The 17973-nt window shown below is 39.0% G+C and overlaps 1 protein-coding gene across 4 annotated transcripts in view; it reads left to right on the plus strand.

Annotated features, from left to right (window-relative positions):
- Positions 1–17973, plus strand: part of golga4 (golgin A4) — a 175147-nt gene that overhangs the window by 84173 nt on the left and 73001 nt on the right. For all 4 annotated transcript variants that reach the window (XM_060822914.1, XM_060822915.1, XM_060822916.1 and 1 more), the window contains 3 exons: positions 11063–11241; positions 15305–15433; positions 17695–17850. In XM_060822914.1, coding sequence (XP_060678897.1) covers positions 11063–11241; positions 15305–15433; positions 17695–17850 — 464 coding nt within the window. The remainder of the gene's footprint in view (positions 1–11062; positions 11242–15304; positions 15434–17694; positions 17851–17973) is intronic.

The raw sequence follows: 17973 nt of genomic DNA on the forward strand, positions 1-17973 counted from the left end.
GCTGGCGAGCAGAGGAGCTCTGGCTGGAACATCTTACTCTGCCACCATCTTAACCAAAAGTCGTACAGAGTTGTACGACATGGAAACAGACCGTTCGGTCCAACTTGTCCATGCTAACCAAACTTTTCAAACTAAACTCGTCCCATTTTCCTGAGTCTTGCCCATATCCCTCTATAGCTTTCCTATTTATATACCTGTCCACTTGTCTTTTAAACGTTGTAACTGTACCTGCATCTCCCACTTCCTCAGGCAGTTCATTTCACATATCAATCACCCTCTTTGTGAAAAAGTTGCTCCTCGGGTCCTTTTTAAATCTTCCTTCTTTCACCCTAAAAATATGCCCTCTAATTTTGAATTCCCCTTCCGTCAGGAAAACACCGTTGCTATTCACCTTACTTATACCCACGATGGTTTTATAAACCTCTATAAGATCACCCCTCAATCTCCAGTGAAAAATGTTCCGGTTATCTAGCCTCTCTTTATGGCTTAAACTCTGCAGTTCTGGAAACATCCTGGTAAATCTTTTCTGCACCCCCTCCAATTTAAAATATCCTTCCAATAGTAGTGCGACCAGAACTACACACTACTCCATCAGTGGCCACATCAACATCCTGTGGAACCACCTTATCCTGTTCTCAGTGGTCTGATTGTGCACCTGGAAACTTTAGCTCACTGCATGTTATGAAGGATCTTAATATGGAAGATTGAGCCATCAGCATCTTAGGGCTCAGTCCATGGCCACCAGCCAGACATATGACCACAGATAATGGCATTTGACGCGTTCCCACTATTAAGGACTGTCACAGCACATCCCTAATCCACTTAGAGGATGCATTGGCACTTCACGACTGCAACTCAGGGCACAACAGTAACTATAAATGCACTGCTACTGCTGCATGGTCATTTTGTGCTCCAGAATAACCAACCGGCTCACAAACTGGTCTAAGCTGCACCTTCAGCACTTTCTCTTAGTGTTCGCTTACTCAATCAAACTCAATGCTTTTGGCATTCCTTCCTTTCCATTTTACATCTTGCCCTCGGCCAAAGATTCTGCTTGCTCTGTTCAGGTTTGTCCCAGATACCTTACAGAGTCTCTCTGTTGTTTTTGATTTAGGAATGCAGTAAATTGTTGCACAAAATGGTAATGGTGATGTAGTGGTAATGTTCATGGAAGTTCTGAGTTAATTACTGTCTTAAAACAACAGGCAAGCTAATTCATTTCATAAAATCAGCACAGAAAGGTTAGCAATCAATAAACCTGACACATGACCTTGTGTTGAACTGGAAACCAGAAATCTTAAAGGTGCACCATATGGATTGGTCCCTGAAAAATCCTCTGTCCTGACACTGGGGAATTATGCCAAAGTTGTGACAGTTGTCCCATATTTTAACCAAGGAACCGTCTTCTATAATCCTACCGCCAATTTGTATTTTATGGCCAGTGCTAACCTGCAGGGTATACTCACCATAAGTAGTGCTTTTGGTAAACCGTTGGAAGTGACTGGCCTTGGGAGTCCACACCATTGACTCCAGTAAGTCAACTGACACCATGTCAACATGGGCAAGGATATGTTCTGCTAATTATCATTTATCCCCTTGCCTCAGATGACTAACCTTGACTAACTACAAAAGTAGTGGAAGCTTTGATTGATACTTCTGTCAGGCACCTCTTAAACAGCAGTAAGGTGCTTACTGTTGTTCAATTTGAGTTCCATCAGAGTCACATGGCTCTTGAACTCAGGACAGCTTTGGTCTAAAAATGGACAAAAGAACTGAACTTAAGATATGATCAGAGGACCATTTAGACATTAAGGCATTGTTTAACCAAGTGTGGCATCAAAGAGAAGTGACAGAATTGAAGTCTGGAATCCTTCCGTAGCTGGAGTCATACTCAGCACAAGAGATGGTTGTGGTTGCTGGAGCTGAATCATATCAGTTAAAAGACATTGCCGGATGTCCTTTGGCTAGTGTCCTCAGCCCACCCATCTTCGCTTGCTTCACCAGTGACCTTCCTTCCATCAGAGGTCAGAACTGGGGTTGCTTACTGACAGTTGCGTGGTGGTCAGCAACATTTGCAAATCTCAGACAGGTGTCCATACTCAGCAAGGTTTGATGTACAGAGGTACAGTAAAAAGTGTTGCCATACGTACTTTATAGGCACGTCATACTACATAAGTGCTTCAAGGTAACAACAGAGTGCGGCATACAACGTTATAGCTGCCTAGAAGGTGAAGAGAGAGATCCACATTAACATTAAAGATGCCCATTCAAAAGACGTGAACAAAGTTTAGGATTGTGCTGATTCCGTGCCTGTTAGGTGCCAACAGTGACCATGTCCAACAAGAGAAAAACTAACTACCTCCCTTTGATGTTAAATTGCCTGACTGCCCTCGAATCTCTCACTGTCGATATTCTGGATGTTACCTTGGTCCAGAGATCTAACTGAACCAGTCACGTAATAACTACGAGCACAAGAGTAGCACAACTACGAGAACCTTGTATATGGATTTTAGTAAGGTTTGTATATGGATTTTAGTAAGGCGTTTGATAAGGTTCCCCATGGTAGGCTACTGCAAAAAATACGGAGGTATGGCATTGAGGATGCATTGGAGGTTTGGATTAGGAATTGGCTGGCTGGAAGAAGTAGTTGATGGTAAAGGTTCATCTTGGAGTGCAGTTACTAGCGGTGTTCCGCAAGGATCTGTTTTGGGACTATTGCTGTTTGTCATTTTTATAAATGACCTGGAGGAGGGGCTAGAAGGTTGGATGAGCAAGTTTGCGGATGATATGAAAGTCGGTGGAGTTGTTGACAGTGAGGAAGGATGTGGCAGGTTACAGCGGGATATAGATGAGCTGCAGAGCTGAGCAGAAAGGTGGCAAATGGAGTTCAATGGTGGTAAGTGTGAAGTGATTCACTTTGGTAAGAGTAACAAGAAGATGGGGTACTGGGCTAATGGTCGGATACTTGGTAGTGTGGATGAGCAGAGGGATCTTTGGTGTCCATGTACACCGATCTCTGAAAGTTGCCACCCAGGTAAATAGTGCTGTGAGGAGGCATATGGCATACTGGCTTTTATTGGTAGAGGAATTGAGTTCCGGAGTCCTGAGGTCATGTTGCAGTTGTATAAGACTCTGGTGCGGCCTCATCTGGAGTATTGTGTGCAGTTTTGGTCGCCATACTATAGGAAGGATGTGGAGGCACTGGAACGGGTGCAGAGGAGGTTTACCAGGATGTTGCCTGGTACGGTAGGAAGATCGGATGAGGAAAGGCTGAGGCTCTTAGGGCTGTTTTCATTAGAGAAAAGAAGGTTTAGGGGTGACTTGATAGAGGTGTACAAGAGGATTAGGGATTTAGATAGGGTTGACCATGAGAACCTTTTTCCATGTATGGAGACAGCTATTACGAGGGGCATAGCTTTAAATTAAGGTGTGGTAAGTATAGGACAGATGTTAGGGGTAGATTCTTTTCTCAGCGAATCGTGAGTTCATGGAATGCCCTGCCAGTAGCAGTGGTGGACTCTCCCTCTTTATGGGCATTTAAGCGGGCATTGGATAGGTATATGGAGGATAATGGGCTAGTATAGGTGAGGTGGGCTTGGATCGGTGCAACATCGAGGGCCAAAGGGCCTGTACTGCGCTGTATTTTTCTATGTATTATGTTCTAAGACCAGGTCAGAGGCTAGGAATTCTGCAGCAATTAATTCTCATGAGTCCTGAAAAATTGTCCTCCATCTAAAGACCACAAACTAGGATAATGACAAAATGCTCTCCATTTGTCTGGATGAGCTCCAACAACAGTGAAGAAACTTAACACCATTGAGAACTAAATAGCTCACTTGAACACACTCCATTCATCACATTCACTTCATCCACCATTTCCAGCAATGTGCAGTATCTCCAAGGTAGACTGCAGCAAATCACCAAGTCTCCCCTTGATCAGCAACTTTTAAACCGGTGACTTCAAACGCATAGAAAGATGAGGATAGCAAGTGAATGGGGTACCACCAGCTTCAATTTCTGCTTCAATTCACGACATCCTTATTTGGAACTGTATCAGTTGTTCACTGAAACAGTTATAACTCCTTAACTGTAGTGTGTTGTACTTGCACCAAATGGACTGTAATGATTCAAGAAATGTTATCATTTCCATTCTTTCTGGGGCAGTTAGCGATTAGAAATAAATGCTGGCCTTGCCAGCGACACACTCATTCCAGTACAGAGCTTTTAAAAAGTGAATAACAACTTTGTATACAGTTGCAACTGTAATTAAATATTGTGTTATTGACTAAAAAATCCAGGCTGCAAGTATTTGACAGTAATGACTAAGTGTATTTAATATTAGATCTTTATTTTTGATTTTTGTTGGTTTTACATCCTGAGTATATTCATTCTATATAATTTCCTCGTTTTCAGGTTAATGAAACAGTAGCTAATAAGAATCGCAATCACAATGTTTTTCTTTGCTGTAAATTTGTAGTACCACTAGCATTGACTTCATTATGCCCAAATTATGAAGGGGAAAACAAGGTTCCCACTACTGATTGCAGTGCAGTGAAGCTTTTGCAAAAAAATGTATTTGCATATAGATATTCAGTGAGGCCAGGATCAGGCTTGCCAGAACTTTCTGTACCTCTATGAATAAATAGCCTGTTAACATTTGCCCTACTGAAAGTAAGACCACTTAGCTGTCACCTGTGAAGCTATTTTCAGCCTCCTTTATCAGGAGAACTTAAAATTATTAATTTCATAATGAGATAAAAATATAATGACCCATATTTTATAAACTATTCTGATCTTGGTTAATTGGCATCAGGTTCAATGAAATGGAAATCTGGTTATTGTTCACATTTTGTTATATAATGTGCACATTTTACATTGTAGCAATGTTTGTTTTTGCTTTGGTACTTGGGCAAAGTTAGAAATATTTGTAAGCTTTAATTCTTAGAAGTTGATAATTTTTATAAAGATGGCAAAGTATAGCAAATGCATTAAGTATTGCTTGCTAGAACAGATTTCAGTTAGCTTATCTTAAAAAGAAAGCAGTATTAGGTTTCTACTGTTTGTATTTTTGAGGTTCATTATGCAGAAATCTTACACAGCATTTTATTTCTGTACATCCTTGCATGCAAATAAGTGAATCATGGTGCCTTTCCCAAGCCTTGTATGAACAGGACTGGGGTAAGGACTCTTCTTTCTTACACTCCATAGTGCTTGCACTTGCTCAATAAGTAAACTCCTATGTTTCTCAGGCAATGGATTAAATCTTGAATGCTCATGGTCCTTCGTTAATCAGGACAAAAATCAGTTGTTTCTTTCATGCAAAATATTTGTCAAGTGATAATTCTTCCAATTATAGATATTTTCAGCATCCATTTCATGACTAATTTGCAGTTATTCCAGGTAATAAAATTAATGCTGAATTTTTCAAAATAAATTTTACGAGTGTATATGAGTTTTTAATATTTTCACCAAGTACAATGGTGAATAATTGCACAGATCTGAATGTTTGAGCGTACTTTCCGCAGTCAGATCATGAAGAAAATCTTAGCATTAGAATAGTTGTACCTTGCATGATGAGTTAGCAAATTCTTGAATCAGTTCATCTCTTATGTTCCACTAACGGTCAGTGGAAACAACTGGATAATGCAGCACCAACATCTTTTCAGATCAAAAAATCTAATAGTGCATATGAACTATTGATAATAGATTTTGATGCAGATTAGAGGTCAGCCTTGAATTGGCTGAATCTGTATGGCTTAACTCGCTGAACCATGGGTGATCTCAATAATCTGTTTTTTCATTACACTTGGTGAAGTGCTTCATTTCTTGGCTTTAAAAACTGATTCCTGATAGATGCTTGTATGAATCAAATAAATGAGCAATTCTGTGTTGTCACATCTGTTAGTTGAACATGCAGTTCATGTATTGCTGCTTCACTGGAGTAATTTTCTGTCTGTGGAGCTGGAAAAGCATAGCAGGTCAAGCAGCTCCGTTCCTCTCTGACCAATCACCGTCAACCCCCAACTTTCAGGCTACCTTCCCTCAGCCCCACAACCCTACTATTGTAGTAGGGGCCCCACCTCCACATTCCTGATGAAGGGCTCATGCCTGAACCATTGGCTGTCCTGCTCCTCAGATGCTGCTTGACCTGCTATGCTTTTCCAGCTACACGATTTGGCTCCGATCTCCAGCATCTGCAGTCCTCACTTTCTCCTAATATTCTGTCTGGTCAATCTCACAAATTTAGCAAATACAGGACTTCTGAATCCAATCTCTGTGTATAACATGCAAGCATGCAATTTGTCAATAAAAACCGGTTCGCATTCTGACAAAACTAATCTTTAACACAACACTCTTGAATTGCCTGAGATCCATAGATTTAACTTTTAAGTGGCCTTGCGTGTGGTTTTGTAATGTTTGCTTGCTTTTTTCACCAATGTGCCATAGTTAACTGCAAAGAAAATGCTGATACTTGCTGTGAAACTGACATAACAATGTTGTGCTTATGCATGTCGTGCTGTTGTTCACCATTGTAGATAATCTAAGATGAGCAAAATTGACCTTGACAGGTACAAGGGCCAATTGTATTTTTGACAAACAGATTACACAAAAAAATTATATGGACTCTTTCCCAAGAGCAACAAGTATTATTATTCGTTTGAAAGCAGACTTAACCAAAACTGTAACTAACGCCTGACACTTTCACGTTCCAACTCCATGGAAATAGTTTCTTTTTAACTCCTGTTAGTGTTCATCCTTGCATATTAGTTGAGCTGTAGAACAGCTGTAATGGTACTTTTGATTTGATCCTCAACTCACTTTTCCATCCGTGTAGGTGCTGCTTTTATTATTTTGATTTGCCGAAGGAAATAATTACATTTTTGGCATTAATGGCAATTATGGATGGGGAGCTTGAAGTTAAATTGTGTAGGTTTGTGCAAAAAAAGCTGCAATAACAATATTTGCAGAAAAGTAATCATATACCTGTTAACTGTTTGTGGGCAGCACAGTGGTCAGCACTGCTGCCTCACAGCGTCAGAGACCCGGTTCAATTCCTGCCTCAGGCGACCGACTGACTGTGTGGAGTTTGCATGTGCTCCCCGTATTTGCGTGGGTTTTCTCCAGGTGCTCCAGTTTCCTCCCACAGTCCAAAAATGTGCAGGTTAGGTGAATTGGCCATGCTAAATTGCCCACAGTGTTAGCTGAAGGGGTAAATGTAGGGGAATGGGGTGTGTTGCGCTTCAGCGGGTCGATGTGGACTTGTTGGGCCGAAGGGCCTGTTTCCTCACTGTAAGTAAGTAATATCCAAAGTCTTACTAAAATTCAAGCTGTTCAGGTCAATTGTGAAAGTCAAGGCAAAGAATGCAAGAGCAAGAAGGTTCTGCTGGAACTGAACAGTATTCTAACTGGGCCATAGCTGAAGGACTGTATGTAGTTCTGGTCACCATATTATTGAAAATGTACTAGTGAGATTGCAGTGATTTACCAGGATCCTGCTTGGGTTGCAGGATCTGAGCAGTGATGAAAGACTAGATAAGCTGGGGTTGTTTTTGCTGAATCAGTGAAGATTGTGAAGGGACTTGATAGAGGTATATAAGATGGAGGGACATAGAGTGGATAGGAAAACTTTTTCCATTCGTAGAACCATCAATAACCAAGGACTATTGCTTTATACCCTTGCCCAAACTTAAGAGGAGAGTTTAGGGGTGTTTTTTTTCAGAGCTAGAGAGAGAGACTCTGGAACTCATTGCGTGAAAGGGTATTTGGAGTAGAGACTCTCATAACCTCTAAGTAGTATGTCGGTATTTGTGTTGTGTTATGTTGTGGTAGCCTCCATAGGCCTAGAATCGGAAAGTGATGAGAGTGTTGACAGAGCTTGGTAACTGGGGTGGACAAAATGGGCTGAATGATGTCCTATGTCGGTAACAGACCCTTCAGTCCAACTCATCCATACTGACCAGATATCCTAAATTAATCTAATCCCATTTTCCAGCACTTGACTCTCATCCTTATAAACCCTTCCAATTCATATACCCATCCAGATGCCTTTTAAATGTCAAAAATCAAATAACACCAGATTATAGTACAACCGGTTTATTTGAAATTGCAAGTTTTCTGAGCTCCACTGCTTCCTCAGACGTGACTTAATTGGAAGGTATAAGACACAGTATTTCTAAGCAAAAAGTTAACAAGTTTAAAACTAGCTGCCCTTGTTGAATTCTTTAATCAATTAGGAGGTAGATTCCTGATTAAAATGCAAAATCCAGATTCCTTTCACATCTTTGTCCCTAAATAAGTAAAAGTTTTATCAATCTACATGAGGTGACATCTCAAGTTAGACAAAGCACTTCAGGTGTGAGGTCCTGCTTGGAATCTATCTACGTTTTTGTACATGTACCAGCCTCCTCCATTCCTCTGGCAGCTTGTTCCATCCACTCACTATCCTCTGTGTGAAAAAATTGCCCCTGACGTCTGTTTTATATCTTTTCCCTTCTCACCTTAAACCTATGCCCTCCGGTTTTGGACTCCCCTACCCTGAGAAAAAGACCGTGGCTGTAATCTTCTTGATTTCTAACATGTTTTTTTTTGCTTCAGCGCATGGTCCTTTTGATACTCCTGTTATTTTTCAGAATCTTTGTATTACTTGTCCCCAGATGTGTATAAATGTCCTGGTAAGAAGCATTTTGGATTCATTGAGATTTTAGTTTCTGAGATTTATCACTTTTCTCAGAAGTTGCTTTAATTTGAGTGAATTGTTTTCTAATCAGCTATTCCAAGTATACAATACTATAAGATATATTTTAATTTATATAAAGCAACAAAAAGTGTAGAGAACCAGGTGATGAATGATAGTTAGGGGACTTTCATTTAGCAACACTATGGGACTATAACTTCTACTGGTTATCTTGGAATCAACCAATAACAATTTTTTTTAACATAATATGATGTTGTTCAAACATGTTTTGTAGATTTGAGTAGATTTGACTGATCCAGGAAGTTGTACCCAGAATTTTCCCAGAGGCATGAGAACAAAAATGAGCATTGAGTCAATGAAATCAATTTTGGAGCAATGACCAGACGGTTTTTAAGAATGGTAGATTTCAAGAAGTGGAGAGGAGATGACTTTTGGAGGACCAAAAACAGAAATTGCTGGAAAAACTCAGGTCAGGCAACATCTGTGGACAGAAAGCAGAGTTAACATTTTCAGTCCTAATACATTAACTCTGATTTTTCTCCACAGATCCTGCCCAACCTTCTGGGTTTTAGAGCAATTTCTTTCCAGCATCCGCAGTTTTTGTTTTTTTTTTGCTCAGCATTGAATTTGGGTGACTGAAAGGACAGGTGCCACTAAATGAAGGAATAGTCGATGTAAGCAAGTTGAAACTCTGGAATAATTTTATTTTGGTTGGGGTTGTCCAGTGATGGAAGAAAGAAATCAATGAAGGAATTCACAGAGATGAGAATTTAAAATTTTTGGTAAAGTTGAGTTCAAAGGACGTGAACATGACAAATGAGATTTAAGTGTGGGATATTAAGTGAGCTGAAATTTAAGATTGGAAGATCATCCAGAAGTATACTGGAATGGTCAAATATTCAAATTCATCATTATTCATTGAATCAAGATATGAATGTCAGTGTCTATATTTCATGGACTTTGTGTTCTAAGAGGTTGGAACAAATTTTCTTAGAAGAACATCACCTGACCTCTTCACCACCCCCCCCCCCCCCCCCCCCCCCCCCCCCCCACCCCACCCACCCACCCAAAACCTATTTAATGAATGATTTAATATTTTTAAAAAATACCACGTTATTTTCTCTACTGTGTCTGCTTCTCTTACTGAAGATACTAATGTCTGTATGCAAGGATTGATATCTGGATAGTACCCAAGACCCCATCCAAAACACACATCATCCTCTTTTGGTTGTACAATACTACTCCTTCACTGGAGTGCTGTATTGCTTTGTCAGAAAGACTGCCCTTCAGATCAGCATAGCTATCTACTGTGAGTATTTGGGCGAGTCTCCTTACCATTATTTGAAGAAGAACCTTAAGTTCTTGCACCATTTTGGAGGATTCGCTGATAAGTTATCTAATTGTCATACCTGGGCCAATGTGTGCAAATAAATCCTAAACTAATAGGACATTTTATTTTTGAAAGTTATTTAATGAATGAAGTATTGCAAAACATTTTTAAAATACTTTAGTGAGCATTATTTGATGATTTTAAGAAGTATAAAATATTATGAGAAAAGGTAGATTATAGCAAAAGAACTCACCATTTATGGAATTCTGTAGTCAAAGTAGCCTTTTAGAACAGCATAAACTGAGATTTGTACCACTTAGATACTTTGTACATTCTTGTCATGACAGTTGTATTCAATAAAATGGTTTAAAAAAAAAGCAGGTTGTATAGTTGTTGGCTATTTCTCCCCATAACTGCAAAGACTTTGATGGTTCTCGGTAGCCTCTAGAGTTATTAATTAGATTGGTGTCTTGAATTCAGAATTAGTCTTCACCAATCCTTTAAAGTAATAGAAGAACTTAGACAATGATATTCTATCTTTTTGAGAAAACATTTGCCATATTTGAAAATGGCATTCTAATATTTCAAAGCTAGAAGTATAACTTCTAATGGAAATTCTAATAGATGTAGGTTCAAACTTCAATAACTTTAGTTTCCATTTCTCTTGAAATATATTCACTCATGTACTAACGTTGGTCCACTTCTAAGCCATATCTCACAAAACCTAATTTGGTCAAATACATGTTAAACACTTGAAGAATATGTGTGAATTTTCTGCTCATCAACTTTCAGTGGTGGATGCAATCTGGTACTATATATTTGAGTATCAAGATTTAATTGTAAAGCTTATTGCTTCATTTTGCCTTTCAGCATCAGATACGTTGTCTTTCAAGAGCAGAGCAGCTTCAGGCTGCTAAAAGTTTGGATGAATTACTCCTAACTTGCAATTGTTCAACATCTCTGTATATTTAAATGTTGATCTGGTTGACCCAACTATGAGGTACACATCATGAAAGTTTTGATCTTTGTTTCTCTAGCATTTGAGGAGCTCGAGAAAGCACTAGTCTCAGCTCAGAAATCTGAAGATAAGTGTAAAAAACTGAAGCAGGAGATGGAAAAACGGTTAAAAGCTATGGAGGAAACAAATGAAGAACAACAAAAGAACTTGCAACAGGAGCTTTCACGAGTTAAGCTGGAAGTTGTAACTGTAATGAAGGTAAGAAAACTAATGGCTAATAATGTAGAGTTGGTGTGAAAATTCTTTCTGAAGTTGCTGAATTTATTTCTCTATGCTGTGGAACTGATAACTGATTTGGTCTCTAATCCTTGACACACACTGGAAATTATAGGTGAATTTAATCTTTTCTCAAGAAAGCAAGTCATGATTAAAAAGTGTGAATTTTGGAATTTACACTTATGTCAGAAATGAAGGAAAAACTTTTGGCTGGAAGAGTGAAATTACGCTGAGGCCTCTTACAGTCTTTAAAATAAAAAGTGTCTCTATGTTAAAGTAAGATTGAAAACTTTGGACACCTCTCAGTTGAATTACCGGGTGGCTTGGTGGTTAGCACTGCGTCCTCACAGCACCAGGGACCTGGGCTCGAATCCACCCTTGGGCAATTGTGTCGAGTTTGCACATTCTCTCCATGTTTGCATGGGTATCCTTCAAGTGTTCCAGTTTCCCCCCTCAGTCTAAAGAAGTGCAGGTTAGGTGGATTGGTCATACTAAATTGCCCTGTAGTATGCAGGCTAGGTGGATTAGCCATGGGAATGCAGGGCTACAGGGATAGTGTGGGACTGAGTGGGATGGTCTTCAGAGGGTCAGTTTGGACTTGAGGCTGAATGGCCTGTTTCCACACTGTAAAAATTCTATTTAAAAAATGGTCCTTATTTCAGAGGTGAAGTAAACATGCTCATTGCTCATATAAATTCAGTGATTTCTGTGTGTTTTTTCCAAAATAAATGTGAAGTTATGGGGACATCTTGATAAATAGCATTACAGATGATGGCAGCAAGCAGACAAGGAACCAATTGTGGTCAAGTCTTCTGTCACAACAAGGCAAGAAGTTACATATATTTAATACTCTTTACTTTAAAACTGAGTTTTCTGAGTTGACAGTCAACAATAATGAGTAAAACCTTATGGAGTCGTGCAAGTGAAGATGTGTGTTTTAAGATATTTGTTATGTGGCAGAGTTGTGGTTTAATAGCTGTTTTTTGCATGTGTCTAGGTAATTGTATTAGATTTTATTAACTTGTGAACTGAATTCTGCAATGCTGTAGAATTTAACTTTCATTGCATTGTTCTAGATTTGACCGCAAAACTGCAATAAGCCTGATTTGATTGAATATGACTTGATAAGTAGACATGTGGAATGTTTTAGGATTCTAAAGCTATAGTAATGTTTCAGCAAGCTGATTACACTGTAGCTGGGACATGGACTGCAAATGTTCAACACTGAAATTCAAATGTGCTTTTCATTTAACCATAGGATGTATTTAAGTCACTGCAATATAGAAATACGAAAACTAATCTAATATAAATGAAAATGACTAGTTCTTTTCAAAGCATCTTGATTTCATTACCGTACAGTGATGTATTTTAACTGTAATCATTTTGAAATTTGAAATTATCTGAAATGCTGTATCTTCATTTTTGTTTTCTCTTCAAGAGAGATTGTGAATGCATTATTTGTTAGAATGGAGTAAGATTGAACAATTCAAGATGGGCTGGTCAGGTAAAAGGGAGAACAAAAAGAGAGGAGTTTACCTTGTAGACAATGAAAATTAATATCACATGTAAAGGCTTTTTTAGTGAGGCAATGAATGGAAAGAACAAATAGGTATCAGAAAAGATGATGAAAAAGGAGAAAAAGAGATGCCATGAAACTCAAGAAAAGCAAGTAAGAAACTGAAAATGCAAGCAATCCAAGTATGAATGGATGAAACATTTGGCTTCAAAGATACAGCAGACATGTGAACACCAAAATATCAGGCTGGTGCCAGTTTCAAATCTAGCCTATATTAGCATTGAATTTGAATGAAGTATTTATGCTTGAGGCACAAATTTAGTTTACTTTTTACCCAGATGTTTATAGAGACACTATGTTATCAGACTCCTTAATGCAAGAAAATGACAATGAAATAGTACATTTTCCAATTACTGAATTCAATTTGCAGACTAGAATATGGCTGGTTGTGAAGGAGAAAAATGAGCAAGTTCTCCTGAAACATGTGATTAGTGCAGCAAACTATGGTAGGTGGACAAAAGCGAGTGGGATTATTCAGTGATGAGTCTTGTGGAGATCACAAGCAGACCCTGACAATAGTCTCAAGATGCTCAGCCAGTTGATCGCCAAATTCACATTTGGTCATCCAGGTGTAGCAGCAATTAATTTAAACCATACTAAATAGGAAGTGCCACAAAATACTGTCTTAGGCACGAAGAAGCTTTTGGAACACTGGGCAATGTTGAAAAGATATTGTGTTTCTTAGAAGAGAAACTGGAAGTGGGAGTAGTGAAAGGTTAACGTTTCCCTCGATGTTATAATCACTATGTGGAGGTGCCAGTGTTGGACTGGGTGGACAAAGTGTAAAATCACACAATATCAGACTATCGTTGAACAGGTTTATTTGCAAGTACAAACTTTAATCACTAGCTGGCTGATGAAGGAGCAGCGCTCCAAAAGTTTGTACTTCCACATGACCTCTTGGATACTAACCTGGTGTTGTGAGGTTTTTAAGTTTCTAACCAGTGTTATTGGATGATGCAAAGTTATGTGATGTGAGACAGCATGATGATGCAAAGTGAGCTCAGTGGGGGGGAGGCTCCTGTCCTCATTGTCATTGCATAGAAGAGATAAAGAAAGCAAAGTTATTGAAGTGGAACTGACCTGGCCAAATGCCATATCCGTCATATAAGATGTTGAGAGAATTGTTTAGTATCGACCACCAAGAGGATATTTCTTGTTGGGGAGACAAAAACTAGGAGACAACTTAAACAAAAGAGATCTCCCCTTTACTCTCCAAGAGTCATTCCAATGTGGAATTCTCTTCTTCAGAAGGTAGTAGGGGCCACTGTTTAATTAACTTAGCTTTGAATACATTTAAACTTCTGAAAGAGAAGAGAGTCATAGATACAGACAGGAAGCTGGAGTTAAGACCATTGCCAGATCAACCACAATCTAATTGAATGTGGATCCAAATGACCTATTTATGGGAAAGAATACACTTTATGTAGAATGAAACCCTGATCCAATAATTTATGACTGTGGACTGTTTTTTGCCAGGGATAGAAAGAGAGATAGAGAAGCAAAGTGAGAGAAAAAGCTCAACGAAGGAACTCATGTTTGGAAATTGTAACATAGGCAAGCAAACCTTTTATGTACAATCTTGAGTATGATTTGAGGAAGAGCTCCGAGGATGTCATCAGTCACATTGGAACAAGGGGATAGTACCACACTGTTAGTGTTATTGGGCCAATAATCCAAAGGCCAGGCTAATGTTCTGAGAACTCATGTTTAAATTCTCAGCGTAGCAGCTGGTAGAAGTTAGCTTCAGTTAGTTTTCTGAATTTAAAAAACTAGACTCCGTAATGGTAAAATTGAAACCATTCAGGATATGAAAACATATGTGACTGCCAGGCAATGAAGAAAGCCAAAACAGAAATCCTGTGTTCATCTTACTCTCCAATCACTATTTGAATATTGATGAATGTGATGGAGAGTGCAATCAGAGCCAGTCCACAGCTATCTCAGCTGTAACAGAAAGGAGAAAAGATTATTAGAAGCAACCATAAAGGAGAATGAATGGCAAGGATTTCTGTGGCCGCAGACCACATTTTGAACAGTATATAATGTATGAGATTGAAAGAAATGCACATAATTACTGTTGCATCAGGCAAGAATGTTTGGAGTTTTCAAGAGTGAGGAAAAAGGAAGTAATAGGGCACATGATGCATTTACTGCATTTGTGTGGGATTGTGCCATGAGAAGGAGAAGGTGTGGACAAGACATTTAAGAGAGGGAATTAGCATTCAACTGAATTATGCTATGTTAATATACAATAAAAATTTGTAGAAATTGTTCTAAGATTGTGGATTTTAAGTAACTGAAGTGTATTATAATATGGCCAAGGCAAAAAGAAGTATTTGTAAAGGTATTCTTGATTGCAGTTTGTTTCTTTAAACAAAAAACATCAATCCAAATAGCAAATGTCCTTTATATTTCCATGTTTTTTGAGGAAAGCTAATGTTATAAATGTGTCTCTTCCTTTACAAGTCCTCTGAAGATCGTATTGGAGAACTGGAGAAAAGTCATATGGAAGAACTGACCTGCAAAGAAAAGGAGTTTATGAAGCAGTTGCAAGCTTCTCAGCAGGAGTTTCAGGAACAGTTAAAAAAGGCTCTGGTATGTATCATGTAACCTCAGCTTTTTACTGCAAACAAGAGTAGGTGGATCATTTCCTATGTCATGTTTAATACATGCTGTGAAACAAGGAATCATAGAATCCCTATAGTGTAGAAACAGGCCCTTTGGCCCAACAAGTCCACACCAACCTTCCGAAGGGTAACCCACCAGACCCATTCCCCTACAATTCTACATTTATCTCATTCTAATGCACCTAACCGACACATCCCTGAACACAATCCCTAGTATGGCCAATTCACCTAACTTGCACATCTTTGGATTGTGAGGTGAAACCGAAGCACCTAGAGGAAACCCACGCAGACACGGAGAATGTGCAAACTCCACACAGACAGTTGCCTAAAGTGGGAATCGAACCTGGGTCCCTGTGCTAACCACTGAGCCACCGTGCCACCCCAAAGACTACTTTTCAGTAGTATTCCCTTTTGTAGTTTTCCCACCTAACTTCACCCAGAACATGATGATGGTGACCCTTAGGACCAAATATGACTTGATCTCTCCTGTTATTTTGCTGGTACTTTATCCTGTTTTGAGTATTGCATGTTTTTGCAACACTTCCTCCTCTTATTCTAAACCTTTTTTCTTTACGGTCTATGCGTCATGCCAGTTTTCTCAGAGAACTGCCTACACTGATTTGCTTCCTCGGCCTCGACCCTACTTATTCTCGAGAACTAAATCCAATAGTGTCTCCTCACCTTATTGCACAAAAAATGTACCAAAGTTCTCCCCGTGTCTGCGTGGGTTTCCTCCGGGTGCTCCGGTTTCCTCCCACAGTCCAAAGATGTGCGGGTCAGGTGAATTGGCCATGCTAAGTTGTCCGTAGTGTTAGGTAATGGGGTAAATGTAGGGGTATGGGTGGGTTTCGCTTCGGCGGGTCGGTGTGGACTTGTTGGGCCGAAGGGCCTGTTTCCACACTGTAAGTAATCTAATTAACCTGCAGATACTTGAGAAGCTCTTACCATCATGTCCCTATACTATCTTAGTCTCTATGAGAATAATTTGAAAGTTGCATAATCAATATTTTCACACTTTAATTTCCTGGCAAATTTACTTTATATCTTTCTTGTTAATTGATGGTCTGTGGAACACACCAAGTAATACACAAGTAACTTTGACCAAATAGATCCGCTTGACCGTACAGATATTGTCTCGTTCCAAGACTATAATATTCTCAATCAATATGACTTTCCTTTCAGATCTTTCTTGAATACCTTGTATTCAGAACATTTATGACCCAATCTTGCCTTTTTCAAGGCTAGTCTCCCTTATCACTATAATAGTGCCAAGCAGCTTGCTAACCTTGTTTACCATGTTTCAACAAGACATAATAAGATACCAATCAAAAAAAAAACCCTTTTTAGCTCTGAGGGGTTACAGTTCCCTCTGTTAAAATGTATTTCTTGCATCGGTAGAACATTCTGATTGCTAGTTTTTCCTTGATTGTAATGATGCAGTCTTGTATTTAAGAAACGCACATCACGTGTAAAGCACTGAGATTGTCTCTCCGTCCAAAACCAAAACCAATCCAAGAATTTACAAGGCCCTAGCCTAGCCTATGAGCTTCTAAATCAGAATTGGAAACTGTCCAATATCTCAAGTTGAAAAGTATTGCATAGAATGTTTGTGAACAAATATTGAAATGATTCTTGTTTGAAATGATGTACATGATTTGACTCCTCTTTGATTGATTCAAGCTATTTGGGGCAACTTTAGCCAACCTTGAATCATGTCATTGCAGTGGAAGGGCTTTTACAGGGGATGATTATTGATCCAGCAGAGCTATCTGGTATCAATCAGCAGCATGTGTTAAATACCAAGTAAGAGTAAGGGATCTGATTCTTGATCACTTAAAGCTCTTCTCACTCCCTTTCTAGTATATTGCTATGTGACCGTTTTGTACTGTAGAAGCAATTATGAAAAGATTGGGCCAGCGATCTGACATTGTTTCAACTAAGCAGCATTAATTTTCAATCACCTGACTAATTATTTTCAGGGATCAGGTTATTTTAGAAAGCAGCATATCATTTGCTCAATTTAAGTTAACTCTTATGCATGTTGACTGATGCGTGATGGACTTGGTTGGCATGTTCATTTTGTTAATATTAATTATTTGAATTAAATACACAACTTTAAAAATCAAAGATGTGTATAGGACCACAACTTTCAAGCACCATTTTTCATGGGGACGAGTTATGTGCTGATATGGAAATACTTGTTCATATGATTTAATCCATTTCTGGCAGGACAAGTGTCATGCTGAGTACCAAGCAGAGCAACAGGAGAAAGAACAGCAAACTGTGTTGGCATTAGAAGAACAGGAATTACAAAAGCAGGCAGTTCAGACTCAAGCATCTAAGCAAATCCAGGATTTGCAAGCAGAATTGGAAACCTTCAAAACGGTAAGCCCAAGCATCAGGGATTAACTGTAATTTGTAGAAAAATAATTGAAAGTATCTCAATTTGTCAGTCCATTTCTAAATCGTCTTTTAAGTGAAATGCCCATAGTTTATTGCCTTAAGAAG

This window comes from Hemiscyllium ocellatum, chromosome 4, assembly GCF_020745735.1.
Source record: "Hemiscyllium ocellatum isolate sHemOce1 chromosome 4, sHemOce1.pat.X.cur, whole genome shotgun sequence".
NCBI classification, from domain to species: Eukaryota; Metazoa; Chordata; class Chondrichthyes; order Orectolobiformes; family Hemiscylliidae; genus Hemiscyllium; species Hemiscyllium ocellatum.